The following is a 14,158-nucleotide window of genomic DNA, read 5'->3' on the forward strand; positions in this document are numbered from 1 at the left end:
ATGCGTTGGAATTGGCTTGATGGCAACTGTTTTTTTGGTTGTTTAATACGATCATTGGACTAACGGTACTAAAATGAATACCGTATGAGCTCACAAGGAAACCTCTAAATCCAAATGGTTAACACAGTAACTCTGTTCAAATTACTTTTAACGTAAAGTAAATCCATATGTTCTCTTTTTCAACTATAAAGACACAGACTTCTCTAGGACGGTTCAGTTAATGATAAACACATCCTTCTCAAGCTAAAACATTTAAATTTGCTTTTGTTTCTTGTAACATAGGAATGCACACTGATGGTAGTATTCAAGAAGATAGCAACATTTAAACTGCAGAGGATTCAACTTCTGTATTTCTCAAAAAAGGGGTTGGAATTGAGGATGGAGAGTTTCTTCCTACTCAAAACAATCAATGTAGTTTGGAGTTACAGACTAATGTTCGATAGCAGGGAAGAAAGAATATTAGAAAATACAGACTACATTTATCTAATAATTCACTTCCTTACGTTAGTTGGTGGCCGCAATCACACATCACTATACAGAAAAATGTTTGCATCAACTTTAAGGTTAAAATTGTATCTCCTGAGCTTAACCATGAGAAGGGAAAATTTAAGTGTTTGTATAAATGGCATTTTGGCTTTACAGACTACCATTTAAAAAGCTAAACCCTCCTTGATTAACTATTACTTTTATTTAAATATCTTCTGTGAACAGAGCATAGTGTCATCCTTAACTGTGTTAAAAAGGATCTTGTACAATGAAATAATTTTGTGTATTTTTATCTTCAGTATAAAAAATAAAGTATTTACGTTTTTCCCCCAAAATGTATGGTTACTCAGATTTAAGGTGTTTTGTTTTTCCCTTTTCCAATGTAGTCATTTATAGCCACATATTATTAATAAAAATTTATGAAGAATAATGGATTTCACTATAATTTGGCCAGTAGAAATGCTTGAGACCACCATAGTCTGATATATTTTGAAAAGTAGATTGAAAATAAAAATTAGTATCATTCTGTTTCCCATTAAAACAAAGCCATAACTATTAAAAAAAATTAAGTATTGAAAAATTTAATAAGCATTCATAAAGAACTTTAAGATGAAATGAAGGGACCAAAACAGCTATAAAGCTATAGCTTGCAACATTGGGAAATCTTACAGGCTTGATTCTGGAAATTTATTATTCTTTATCACATACCCAAAGTATGATACATATTGTACAGTTTAAATCTGTTGGTCGGTGAGAAGACACAAACTGAGGTTAAGCTGGTTATTATTGAACTAGTGTAACCTGAGTACATTGAGGCCACATTTCCTCAGGTATCAATTTACATTTTTAAGATTTTTTTTTAGTAAGATTTTTCAGCAATTATTACCTTTACCTCAACTAATCCAGATTCTTCAAGTTTTACTGTCTTTTATTTTACTAGTTAACATTAACTTTTAGGCTACCAGAACAACTTAACTTTCAGCTAAATAACTACAACTTAACTCTCAGCCAAATAACTCACCTGCAAGTCCTGGCCTAATTATTTTAAGCATAAATGGGTACATGACATTTACACGTTGGTTAGATAAGGGCAAGAAGAAACACTATATTGGACAAAAATGTGCAATTAGGATATATAATAAAAACTGCATCCTGTAACTCAATAGTAAAAATACAAATTATATGAACACGCTTCACAAATGAATACATACAGCTGGCAAATAAAAACATAAACCGTGCTCATCATCAGCAGGGAAATGCAAATTAAAACCACAATGAAATATTACACATCCACCAGAATGGTTAAAATAAAAAAGACTAATACCACCAAATGTCGATGAGGATGAAAAACAACCAACATGTTGCCGGTGAGAGTGTAACATGGTACAACCACTTTAAGAAAAATGTCTGGCAGTTTCTTAAAAACTAAACATACACCTAACCTATGCCCCAGCAATTCCATTCCAAAAGGGATGAAACAAATGCTCACAAAAAGACGTTCACAAAAATGTTCATAGCAGCTTTATTCATAATTATCTAAAAACTGGAAATGGCCCTGGTGTCCATCAACTATGGCCTAGTCATACAATATCACTCAGCAATAAAAAGGAACGAACGATTGACACACACAACATGGATGTTACAGACGTGGACATTATGCTGAAAGAAGCCTTACACAAAAGGGCACATACTTTGATTAATTTATATAGTTCGAAAACAGGCAAGACAAATCTCTGATGGGAAAAAAAAATCAGAGGACAGGGGTAGAAGTAGGGATTCACTGGAAAAGAGCATGAGGGATTTTCTGTGGTGAATGACGTTATCTTGATAAAAAGTTTTTCTAGGTGTATGCATTTGTCAAAATTCGTTGCATCAGACACAAGATTTGTGCATTTCATTGCCTGTAAACTTTACCACAAAAGAACCCTTAATACTGAACTCTAGTTAACATATGCATGCTTAAGTGTTTAGGAATAAAGTGTACTGAAGTCTATAATTTTCTTAGAAATACATCAAAAATTAAGAATTGATAGATATGTGATAAAGTATCAAAAAACCAAATGCACTGCTGTTGAGTCAATTCCGACTCATAGCACCCTATAGAACAGAGTAGAATTGCCCCATAGGGTGTCCAAGGAGCGCCTGGCAGATTTGAACTGCCAACCTCTTGGTTAGCAGCTGTAGCACTTAACCACTACCCCTCCAGGGTTTCCGTGAGATAAAGTATAGAAAATATCAATTGTACAATCTAGGTGATGGGCAAATGGATGCTCACTGTACAATTCTTTCAACTTTCTTGTATGTTAAAAGGGTTCATAATTAAATGTTGGAAAAAATAGGCAGTGAGTAGAGGAACTAACGAAAGCCAAATCTATGTTATGCTTGCTTCAAAACAACCAGGAATGGGGGGGGAGGACTTCTTCGGTAGTGGAATCTATTTCTGCAGAGCTAAAGGAAATGTAAGACAATTAAAACAAAGTGAAATGCTGAAGCTAGCAAAATAACTGAATATAAAATGGCTTTTTTAAAATAAAAATTTTCACTGTGAGCTAGCTAATATCCCAGCAAAGAAATAAAACATTAATTTATTTAGTCTAGTACATTAGGCCTGGCGATCTACTGCTGAAAGGTCACATCCGTTGAAACCCCTAGGGAGCACAGTTCTACTCTGAAACACATAGGTTTGTCATGAACTGGAATCAACCCAACAGCAACTTACTAGGCTTGGCTACGGGAGTATAGAATTTTTTTTTTCTACAACTCTGCAAATGATTTGAAGAACCTGTATTATATAGTTTGGGAAAAGTCATAAAGTCTGCAAGAAAAGGATTTGTTACTTATTAGGTGATGGGGCTGAGCACTCATATAATACCAATAAATCAATACTATTGACCAATAATATCTGGCTAGAGTAGAACTTAACATTTTTATTTATTGACTGGTCTAAATTCATAAGAATTCTGTTTAATCTCAATATGGCTGACTGTCCCCCCTCCCCCATTTCACAAAAGGTCTAACTAATGGCAAGAGCCACCTACGAGGAAAAAATTAAAACAACAGCTATTCAATGGGCAGAAATTCCCTCGTTTCCAAGCTCTAGTCTGACAGCTGTAAGGGAAAAGAAAAAAAAAAAGGGAAACTCAAAAGTGGTGGTGGTTATTAGGGGAAATAGTTTCTGAAGCAGTAAGGCATGAAATGGCTCACTCACCTCGATTAGTTTCAACTACAAATATCATCTGTTTAATAAAATTAGTTTTACATGTAGCTAACAAATATTCTTGAAAATTACAGAATTTCAAGAATCAATTTCCTATACTGTATGCTCCCCACCCCATGTATTAACAAGGTTATCTATGAACTTTATGTAACCCAAACTAAACCCACTGCGCCATTGAGTCCATTCTGATTCATGACTAACCTATAGGACAGAGTAGAACTGCCCCTTTCCAAGGAGCGCCTGTGCAGATGTGAACTGCCGACCTTTTGGTTAGCAGTGGTAGCACTTAACTACTACACCACCAGGGTTTCCCTTTACGCTACAGCCTCTCTAAAATATTACGCATTTCATTCTTTTCAGAATTCAAGGCAAACTTTTTTAAAAACCCATACTCTTAACTTCATAAGCAAGTTATCTCCTTTTCAGATGGCCAGTTACCCAGCAGTTTTCCCTTAACTATTATGAAAAATTTCAAACACAAACGAAAATAGAAGAGCACAATAAACCCAAGCTCCAACAGTTATTACTCCAAAGCTATTAACATGCAGCAAATCTTCTTTATCTATACATTACCCTCTGCCCCAGGATTATTTTGAAACAACTGCCAGATTTCTCACTCTGAAGTAGTTTTAGTGACACAGTAGGTAGTTACCTAAACTCAGGTCCATACTTCCTTGAAGCTACATCTCCCCCCACACATAGGCACTGCATTCGTCCCTGAAAAGTACTGCAAAAGGGAAATTGTCTTGGATAACACGTTAAAAGACAGGTGGATCTGAATCAAGTTGCTCCTACTGAAATTTAACATTCTAGATAGGATATGGGGAAACAAGAGTTTGAGTTCTCCTGAATTCTAAGCTCTCATACTTAATGCAAATATAAAAGGCTTCAAAGAGGTTTCATGTAAAAGGGACTAAATTTATCCCAGATTTATAAAGTCTAGATTAAGCTCATGCTGCACCATCCCCAGTGGACTATTTCATTATTCATGGTAATTTATATCTGAATAAAGTTCTGAATGTCTGGTGTTCACCATAAAAATATCATGATTTGTTTGTTTATACTTTCATTTCCAAAGCTAATTTAAAGATTATGCTTTGATTATACACTCTAAGGAAATGAAAAACGTTTAAATTCACAAGTCTTGAATTACAACAGTAAAACAGACTCAATATTTTCATCTGCTTTTAATCAAGGCAGAAAGCCACAATTAGTTTTGAGAATAAATATACACAGCATAAAAATAAATTTTGTTTTTCCTTGCTATGGAACTTATCCAGCCTTCTTACCTTTCAAACCCACCCAGAGGGACCTCAGGAGTAAGGCCTGGCAATCTGCTTCTAATAGGTCACAGCCTTAAAATACCCTACTGAGCAGTTCTACTCTGCCTTTTATAAACCCTTCCCCAATAACCCGTTCTGCAGGAGAAAGATGTATCAGTCTGCTTCTGTAAAGATTTACAGCCTTGAAAACACTATGCAGCAGTTCTACTCTTTCGGAATCTACTCTTGTCAGAATCAAGAACAGTGGGTTTGGTGTTTTGGGTTTCCCCAACAATTCTAAATGGATGAAAATTCAGTTAAGAGCAGAGGAAAGATAGGATATCTTTTGCAATATCAAGGGGAACTACAAAGAAATATGTAAAAAAAAAAAAAAAAAGAAGTCTACCACTTAGAACTTTATGCTATAGGCAGATTACTCCATTGCCGTCTAATCGATTCTGACTCATAGCAACCCTACAGGACAGAGTAGAACAGCTCCACAGGGTTTCCAGGAGCAGCTGGTGGTTTTGAACTACTGACCTTTTGATTAGCAGCCAAGCTCTTAACCACTGTGCCACCAGGGCTCCATAGGCAGATTAAAAAAAAAAACCCATTGCCTTTGAGTCAATTCCGACTTAGACCAACCCTATAAGTCAGAAAAAAATTTTTTTTTTTATATAAGTCAGAGTAGAACTGTCCCATACAGTTTCCAAGGAACGCCTGGTGGATTCCAACTGCCAACCTTTTGGTTAGCAGCCGTAGCACTTAACCACTACACCACCATGGTTTCCAGGCAGATTAGATATGATAAATCGTAGGGGTTTTTTTTAATTATAAAAAAAAACAAACACTTCCTTTTCATCTGTAGCTGCCTCTTAAGAATGACTGAAGCCAACTTATGCAATAGTAAAGGTCACCCTCACCTCCCAAAATATAGGAGGGTCAAGTCACTTTCCTTGATGATTTCTTAGGGAAGATTGATTGTAATACATTAACTAGTGCTATGATTTGAACAGACCATAAATACTGCTGATTTCAACACTGGTGACAGTAACAATAATTAGGTCAATCTACTACACGTCTTTGATTTCTGGTTTTTAAGTTAATACCAACTATCTCATTAAATTCTGTTAATTGGTAATGGAATCCAAGGCAAGGCAACAGCCTACAAGTTTGGAATACAAACAAATTAACTAGAAACCTAAGAAAGAGATGCTTGTTTGAAAATCAGCCAAATTCCAGACCTGTATTCTTAAGATACCCTACAACCCTCTAAAGTATCCCTTAGAGGTTAATTAATGAACCAATGATAGTTGATGATACAGGACAGTCATTGGCTACAGGTAGCACAAACAGTTAAGCCCTTGACTACTAGCTGAACAACTGGCAGTTCGAATCCACCCAAAGGTTCCTTGAAAGACAGGCCTGGTGATCTGCTTCTGAAAGGTCACAGCCTTGAAAACCCTATGGAACACTTCTACTCTGCACATGTGGGATCATTACGAATCAGAATTGACAACTAACAACATATATACTTTAGAGACATCAACGCATTTGAAAAATGTTGGGGAGGGGCTGCTGTAATGTTTTAAGCTTGATTAAAATAAAGCTTTATTCAGAATACGAGATAATTTGTATGCCCCACAAATTGAGAACACAGAAGGTTAGCAGAAAAGTTAAAACATTATTGCAGTTAGGTTGTTATGAAAATCAGTACACTGTCATCCATCTTTACTAAAGCTGTCAGATGCCAACTTGTAAGAGCAAGGACGTCTCAAGATTAGGGATGAAAAAAAAATTGTTCCATGCCTATTATAAAGAAACCTTAACTATTACACTAGTTATCAATCATCTTTAGAATAGTACACTGAAGATAATCTATCTTCTTTATAATGGATTCCACTCCACTACTTTCAACTGTTCAAGCAACTGAAGCCCTGATGTCTCAAAATTGTTCTCTTGACCTGTGGTATGTATAGTCAAAGATGGGAAAATACAGACTTGAGTCATAAGCATAAATAATCTTTAAAGAAGATGATATAAATACACTAAAACCTGCAAAAGCTGGAACCTGTGTGAGGCAGAAACCTGTCAGAGAAGGAAAACAAATATTTTCCACTAAAACAAGCAGTAGAAAAGTGGTTAAGACTATACCCTGCCAAAGGTGGAAAACTTGCAAGACCCGGAAAAACAAGGCAGTCCCATTGAGTTCCAGCTGTCACGGAATTCACTGTAGTATGGTTTTGTGACAACCACTTTTAAACAGCTGCTTGTCAAGTGAGGTACAGCAAAGCATTCATAACGAATAACCCCGTAGATGAGAGCTGATGAATACATAAGATCTTGTGTTCTTCGGGTAGGTGAAAGGGAGAAGGCAAAAAGGCTGATGAAATATATATTACAGAAAGTCACTGACAAATCAGACCTTGAGAGATAAAAGGTAAGACTGAAATCGCAAGTTGCAGGCAGATGTGATAGCTATTTGAAGTATAAAACAACGAGAAAGTAAGAATAACGTTCCAAAAGGGGATTTACAGTTTTTTTAAATAACAGATACACAACTTAGAAATGATCATACTCAAAAGAAAAGAACTAGATACAGTAGTATACATTGCAATGATGAGAGAAAATTTCAAGTGGCTCTGCAACTACTCCCCACCAGTTCGTGTTATAAATTTACATTCTTTCACAACCAAAGTGCTAAGGAATAAAAAAATATTGAATCAAATGTCTGGTATACTTTGTTGCCATGAAAAAGTAAAAAAGAAAATCTCAGTCGTTTTACTAATTTTAAATGCTAATTTTTATTTACTGCTAACTGTGCAAAGGATACCAATTCAACACTGTGCAGTAAAACAGTTACATAAATCCAGTATTAAACAACAGCATATGGGATAAATCTAAAGCAGAGCACCACGTACCCTTCAAACTGACTGATATCATAGAATACAACTCAGTTTAGACAATTCTTAGGAAACCTAAAGAGTGCTCTCGTTTAATGTTGTTAGTCATCCAGAACCAAAGGTTCTCGGTTTTGTTGTTTTATTTTCTAGAAAACAATAAAGTTATTCCAATTTTGCATGGTTTATGATGTGTGATTTCTGAGCCAAGAAAATAGTTTGTATGATTTATTCCTTTTATCAAATGGTACCATCAGCTAATACAAAGCTGACAAGCTGGCTGACAGATAAACAGCTGAATAGAATGAAATAGGCTCAATACAGGGTGAATTGTACATCCATCTCAATTTCCTTTTTCACAATGAAAAGTAATATTCCTGTATTTTAAAGTACTAATTTAAATCAAAAGATAAAACAATCTTAAAGGCAGATACAACAGTAACCACTCTAACTACCTAAATTCACTTAAACACTAACATAAAACACTTTAAAAACCAAAACAGCAAGAAAAATGGTAGTGTAAGAATACTCTATACCGCTGCATCTTACATATTCTGAGGTATGTAATGAGAAGTTGAAGGAGGTGAAGCAATATAGCCAACTGGCCCAGGATTCATAGCACCATGAATTTGAGAACCACCATATGCTGCACCAACTGGATGCCAGGGGGCAACGTAGGAATAATCTGGCACAAAAGGCAGGCAGGAATCAAAACCCAGCACAGGTGGCTGCCCGTAGGGATCCGACATTACTGGATAGTATACTGCTCCATGAGGAACAGACGCAGGGTCAGCAGTAGGAAAAGTACCTGAAACAAAGAATCCATAACGAACAATTTAAATATAGTATGCACTTTAATATATAAAAATTCACTGAAACAGAACGCTATGCAACATAAATGGATATTCTTACAGGTGAAAATGAAATTAATCACTGACTATAGAAAAGATCACAGCAACTGCGGGAGCACTTTAGATATGAACAACAGTAACGGAAAACAGGTTACCAAAAGATATGAAAAATTCCAAATTAAAAAAATACATTTAAATATAGATATTATATGTCATATGTATTCTACCTACAGACAGCTATCTTTCTGGGATGATTTAGGTACCAATGTGGTAAATGCATAAAGAAACATTCTCTAGAATGTCTGGAGTCATTCTCAAACTTTTAAAAGAACTGATCACAATTAAGTTATCCAATAGCTTTCCAGTATAACACTTATCATCCAAATAACCATTTTGTACCAACGTAGCAATTAAAAATCCAGATGTCTATACAGTCTGGTCTATCCTGAAGAATATTCTGAAAGAACAAAAGTGTCCTCTACCTAATGTCCTTAAGATTCTAGTATTTTAACTTTATAGCACTTTTGCTATCACCAGTCAGTTTCAGTGACAACAAATACTCTTCTGATCCTGCTTCACTATACCCACTGCCATGGAGTTGATTCCGACTCATAGCAACCCTACAGGACAGAGGAGAACTGCTCTATATGGTTTCCAAGGAGTGGCTGGTGAATCCTAACAGCTGACCTTTTTGTTAGTAGCTGAGCTCTTAACCACTGCACCACCAGGGCTCCTTGCTTCCTACAGTGACTATAAACATTACATGGAAAAGAATATGTCATTATTTGGGATAACTCAGATCAACTCAATCTGTAAAATTAAAATTGCCACTGCCGGATGGTTTACTATAATTAAAAATAGCTCTATAAAAGTACAAAAATTCAGTAAAGGTTGATATTTTAATTTTTACTACCATGGGCCACATCATACCACCACACTAGGGATAAGATTCTACAGTGCTAACATTTCAAAACCACTAATATGTTTAAAGAAGGGAAGGGGAGAGATACGCATCCAAAAAAAAAAACCCAAACCTGTTGCTGTGGAGTCAATTCCGACTCATAGCAACCCTATAGGAGAACTGCCCCAGAGGGTTTCCAAGGAACAGCTGGTGGATTGCAACTGCCGACCTTTTGGTTACTGGCCAAGCTCCTAACCACTATGTCACCAGGGCTCTAATATGCATCAGGCACTGTGTATTTATACATTTGATCTCATTTAGTCTTATAAGAACCCTGGGAAGTCAGATATTTCCCCATTTTATAGAAATTCAGGCTTAGAGAGGTTAAGTAACTTAGCCAATATCATAACCATCAAGTAGCAGTGCTGGAATGTAAACCACATTTGGTTAGGTTAGTCCAGATCATTTCTTCTACCTCATGCTGATTCTAAGAAGGGCAGTCCAAGTATCCTATTCTAAATCCCCCCAAATACCTCTTGATCTGTTTTATACTATAAAACTCATAGAACAACCATCCTATGGTCTAGCACAGTGGTACTCAAACTTTTGGTCTCAGGATCTTTCTACAATCTTAAAAATTAAGGACTCCACAAGGGAGAATGAAGAAAACTAAAGACACAGGGGAAAGATCAGTCCAAAGGACTAATGGACCACATCTACCATGGCCTCCACCACACTGAGTCCAGTACAACTAGATGGTGCCTGGCTACCACCACTAACTGCTCTGACAGGGATCACAACAGAGGGTTCCGGACAGAGCTGGAGGAAAATATAGAACAAAATTCTAACTCACAAAAAATTCCAGGCTTACTGGTCTGAGACTGAAGAAACCCTGAGTATGGCCCCCAGACACCCTTTTAGCTCAGTAATGGAGCCACTCCTGAGGTTCACCCTTCAGCCAAAAATTAGGCCCATAAAACAAAATGAGACTAAAGGGGCACACCAGCCCAGGGGCAAGGACTAGAAGGCAGGAAGGAATAGGAAAGCTGGTAAAAGGGAACCCAAGGTCGAGAAGGGAAAGTGTTGTCATGGGGTTGTAAACCAATGTCATAAAACAGTATGTATACTAACTGTTCAATGAGAAACTAGTTTGTTCTGTAAACTTTCATCTAAAGTACAATAAAAAAAAAATATTAAGGACTCCAAAGAGCATTTGCTTATGTGGGTTATATCTAAAAACATTTACCAGATAAGAAACGAAACAGAAATTTTAAATTATTAATTCATTTAAAGATTAGCATATTAAGTGAACACAAAATTTTTATGAAAAATTTTCCAAATTAAAAAAAAAGTGTGAGAAGAATAGCAATGTTTTCCACTTGTGCAAATCTCTAATGTCTGGCTTAACAGAAGACAGCTGGATTTTCGTGTGCTTCTGCGTTTATCTATTAGGATATGTTGTTTTGGGTAAAGTGTATGAGGAAAATCTGGCCTCACACAGATATATAGTTGGAAAAGAGAGAAATCTTTTAATAAATAGCCTTCTAAGATACTATACCAAAACTAGATAAATGGTAGTTTCTTAAAGGTCAGTAAGCAATGTGAACTTTTCACATTCTGTTTACAATTCAAATCCAGTCTTCCAGCTTGTACTTTGGACTGTCTTTTACAAAATCATACATGGGTAATACCATGTGTTGGTAATTGGGAAAATATTGTTTCATTGAGTTATGCAGATGTTCCAAATACTGACAAAATTCATTATACAATGTAAAAAAAATCACATTTATTAATATCTCCTATCTTACTACTAAAGTTTTAAGTTTGGGAAGCTGTTAAGCCCACAGTTGTGAATACAAGTTTTCCTAAATTCTAATTACCTGAAAGCTTGAATTTTATTTTTGACAACAAATACTGTCAGTAGTTTTCCTTGAAGTGATCACTTTGTTCATTTGAGAAAATGTCTTCCAGATGTCCAAGTCTGAATAATCATACTTTGTCTACCATTCTTTCAAATAAAAATGGTGTTCCATGAAAAAGTCAGCTAGTTCAGATTGTAACTCAATCACACTGTTCTTTTCAGGCTGCAGCAGAAGTGCTTTATGTATATTTCCCACTTTGTCACATAGAATATTGAAGATAATTATTCAAGGATAAAGATCAGTAAAAATTAAGAACGTCTTTGGTGAACAAACAAAATTGGCATTTTTGTATCACAAGTGTATGGCAGTGAGGAAGACTGACTACTCGCAGTTCGGTGCCACTGCCTTGATTTGTGACTAGTACCAGAAGTCTTACCCACCACTGATTTTTGCACCACCAATGTAAATGTCAACACAGTGAAAGGAGCAAGTAAAATCTTACTGTTATTTAGAATACTGTTGGGCTTATGAACTCCTTGAAAGGGTCTCAAAGATCCCAAGAGGTCCACATACCATGCTTTGAGAACTTCAGGTCTAGTATATGGACCTAATGAAACATCTGAAGGTTCTTACTAAATTACACACAACAAAATCCAATTGACTTTCTTGCAGGCAATCTTATTATATACTCACCATGTGCTGATGCTTCCGCCTGTGTGCCATCTGCTCTCCCCGCCTCACTATACAACTGAGGAATGGATTGATCTACCAGAGGTGGCGGCTCAGTATAGACTGGATAATTTTCTACAGGAAACTGCTGGTGCTGCATCTGTGGCACATAGACCATGGAATGCCAGCAACTGTGGTGATAGCACTTAGGCAAGAAAGGGCAAAAACAAAAAACAACTTTACTGTACTATTCTTAAAAGACTACAGTTTCTCACTAAAAAAACTGAGCCACGATTTTCAGGTGTGGTAGGAATGACTTTTTTTACCTAAACACTGACATTTAAAAAGTCTGTTCTCTAACTTTTAAGATCTTTGGCAGCGTCTGTTTCTCATATTCGGACGTAGTATTCTTTTAGGAAAGCATTCTAAGGAAATTAGAAATGTACACGAAGACTTAAATACAAACATGTCTTTTGTAGCATTACTCTAGAAAAAAAAAGTAAGTGTTCAACAACAGAAAACTGACTGAATGATATATCCATGATGGAACACTAAAAAGGCAATAAAAATCATGTGCATATTGTTAAAAGTTTACGAAATTATATAGAACAGTCCATATTTTATAAAAAATAAAAATAAGAAAGCTATAAGAAAATACATCAAAGTGTACAGTGGTTATATACATGATTTTGGTTTTCTTTATACTTTAGTATTTCCCAAATATTCTACAAGGAACACTTCTATTTCCAATATGAAAAAGTATTAAAGTATCTATTCTTCATTTCCTGGTATTCTCATGATGTAAAAGGCAGGAGAATACCTAAAATGACTCAGCCTTGTGGAACAAACTGCAGTTTCTATATGTGAGTATAATAAACTAACATAACTGAAGGGGCAAGTAGTTTAGTTTCTCATTTCTTAAAACTGTATTTAGGAAAAATATTTTCAAGGAACAAAAACCCACCTCACTACTCTTAATTTATAGATGTGTGTCAATAGGGGAAGACAGTATTTGGGCAATGATATGTCCACAGCTTTAGGGATATCAGTGTCTATGAGAATATAAACTGAGCATTATCTAGGAGACTAATCTACTATCATCTGCCAAATCTAAACTGTGTCATTCCTTTTCGGTAAATATGCCATCTTGTTGTATCAGAAGTGTATTTCACAAGGAAAATGATACCTGAAAGAATAAAAGTGCTCTCATCTCAAATCAGAGACACCTTTCAATGATATCAAGACATTTGTCAGTGATGACTCAGAGCAATGGTGAAAACCAGTGTTTATTTAGCAGATTATGAACACGCGAGTGCTTTAGAAACAATACATCTCTTTAAATAGCTTTCAATTAGTCTGACTACTTTTCACATAAAATGCAGAAACAGCCATAAAAAATATTTAAGAAAGCAAGATAAATACTTCATTTTTTATTTTGAGACGGAAAAACATAGGGAAGAGGTGGAATATGATAAACATGCAGGCTCACACCAGATATTTACGCAAATAAACATGTGCCTTCTACATTTGTTTGTCAACCACTCCCACCCCCACCTGAGGTATTTTTGTAAGTGTACCATGCTGATTTTTTTACAGCAACGTGTAAAAACAAATTGACATAGAAGTGCTTATGAAAATACCTCCAGGGGGAGGGAGCAGTTGGCAAACAAATCTAGAAGGAACTCAATATTTGATATTTGAGTAAAAATATGAGATATGCTGAAGTTGCGCTGCTTAGACCCCAGGCCCCACACAACTTAAAAAAAAAAATAACAAGCTATTTTATAAGAGAAACTAAAGCACTCAGAGGCTGAAGTAGAAAACTGACCTATTATTATCTTCAGAAAGTTCTTACAAAGACAGAAATAAAATTTCTAGGTTCCTTATGGTGTTCAACTCAGAACTAGGATCCTCAAACAAGATTTTCTTGGCTTATAAGTTCAAGAATCTGATCATCATAACAGCTTACATTTTTTAATGTAGAGCTTATCAAAGCAATTTTAACTTGAT

The 14,158-nt window shown here is 35.7% G+C and overlaps 1 protein-coding gene across 1 annotated transcript in view; it reads right to left on the reverse strand.

Annotated features, from left to right (window-relative positions):
- Positions 1 to 7,765: 7,765 nt before the first annotated feature.
- Positions 7,766 to 14,158, reverse strand: part of ALG13 (ALG13 UDP-N-acetylglucosaminyltransferase subunit) — a 71,176-nt gene continuing 64,783 nt past the window's right edge. Inside the window, exons 24-25 of the mRNA XM_049872016.1 lie at positions 12,173 to 12,353; positions 7,766 to 8,673 (exon numbers count right to left, since the gene is read on the reverse strand). Coding sequence (XP_049727973.1) covers positions 8,411 to 8,673; positions 12,173 to 12,353 — 444 coding nt within the window. The 3' untranslated portion in view covers positions 7,766 to 8,410. The remainder of the gene's footprint in view (positions 8,674 to 12,172; positions 12,354 to 14,158) is intronic.

This window comes from Elephas maximus, chromosome X (assembly GCF_024166365.1).
Source record: "Elephas maximus indicus isolate mEleMax1 chromosome X, mEleMax1 primary haplotype, whole genome shotgun sequence".
In the NCBI taxonomy this organism is placed as follows: Eukaryota; Metazoa; Chordata; class Mammalia; order Proboscidea; family Elephantidae; genus Elephas; species Elephas maximus.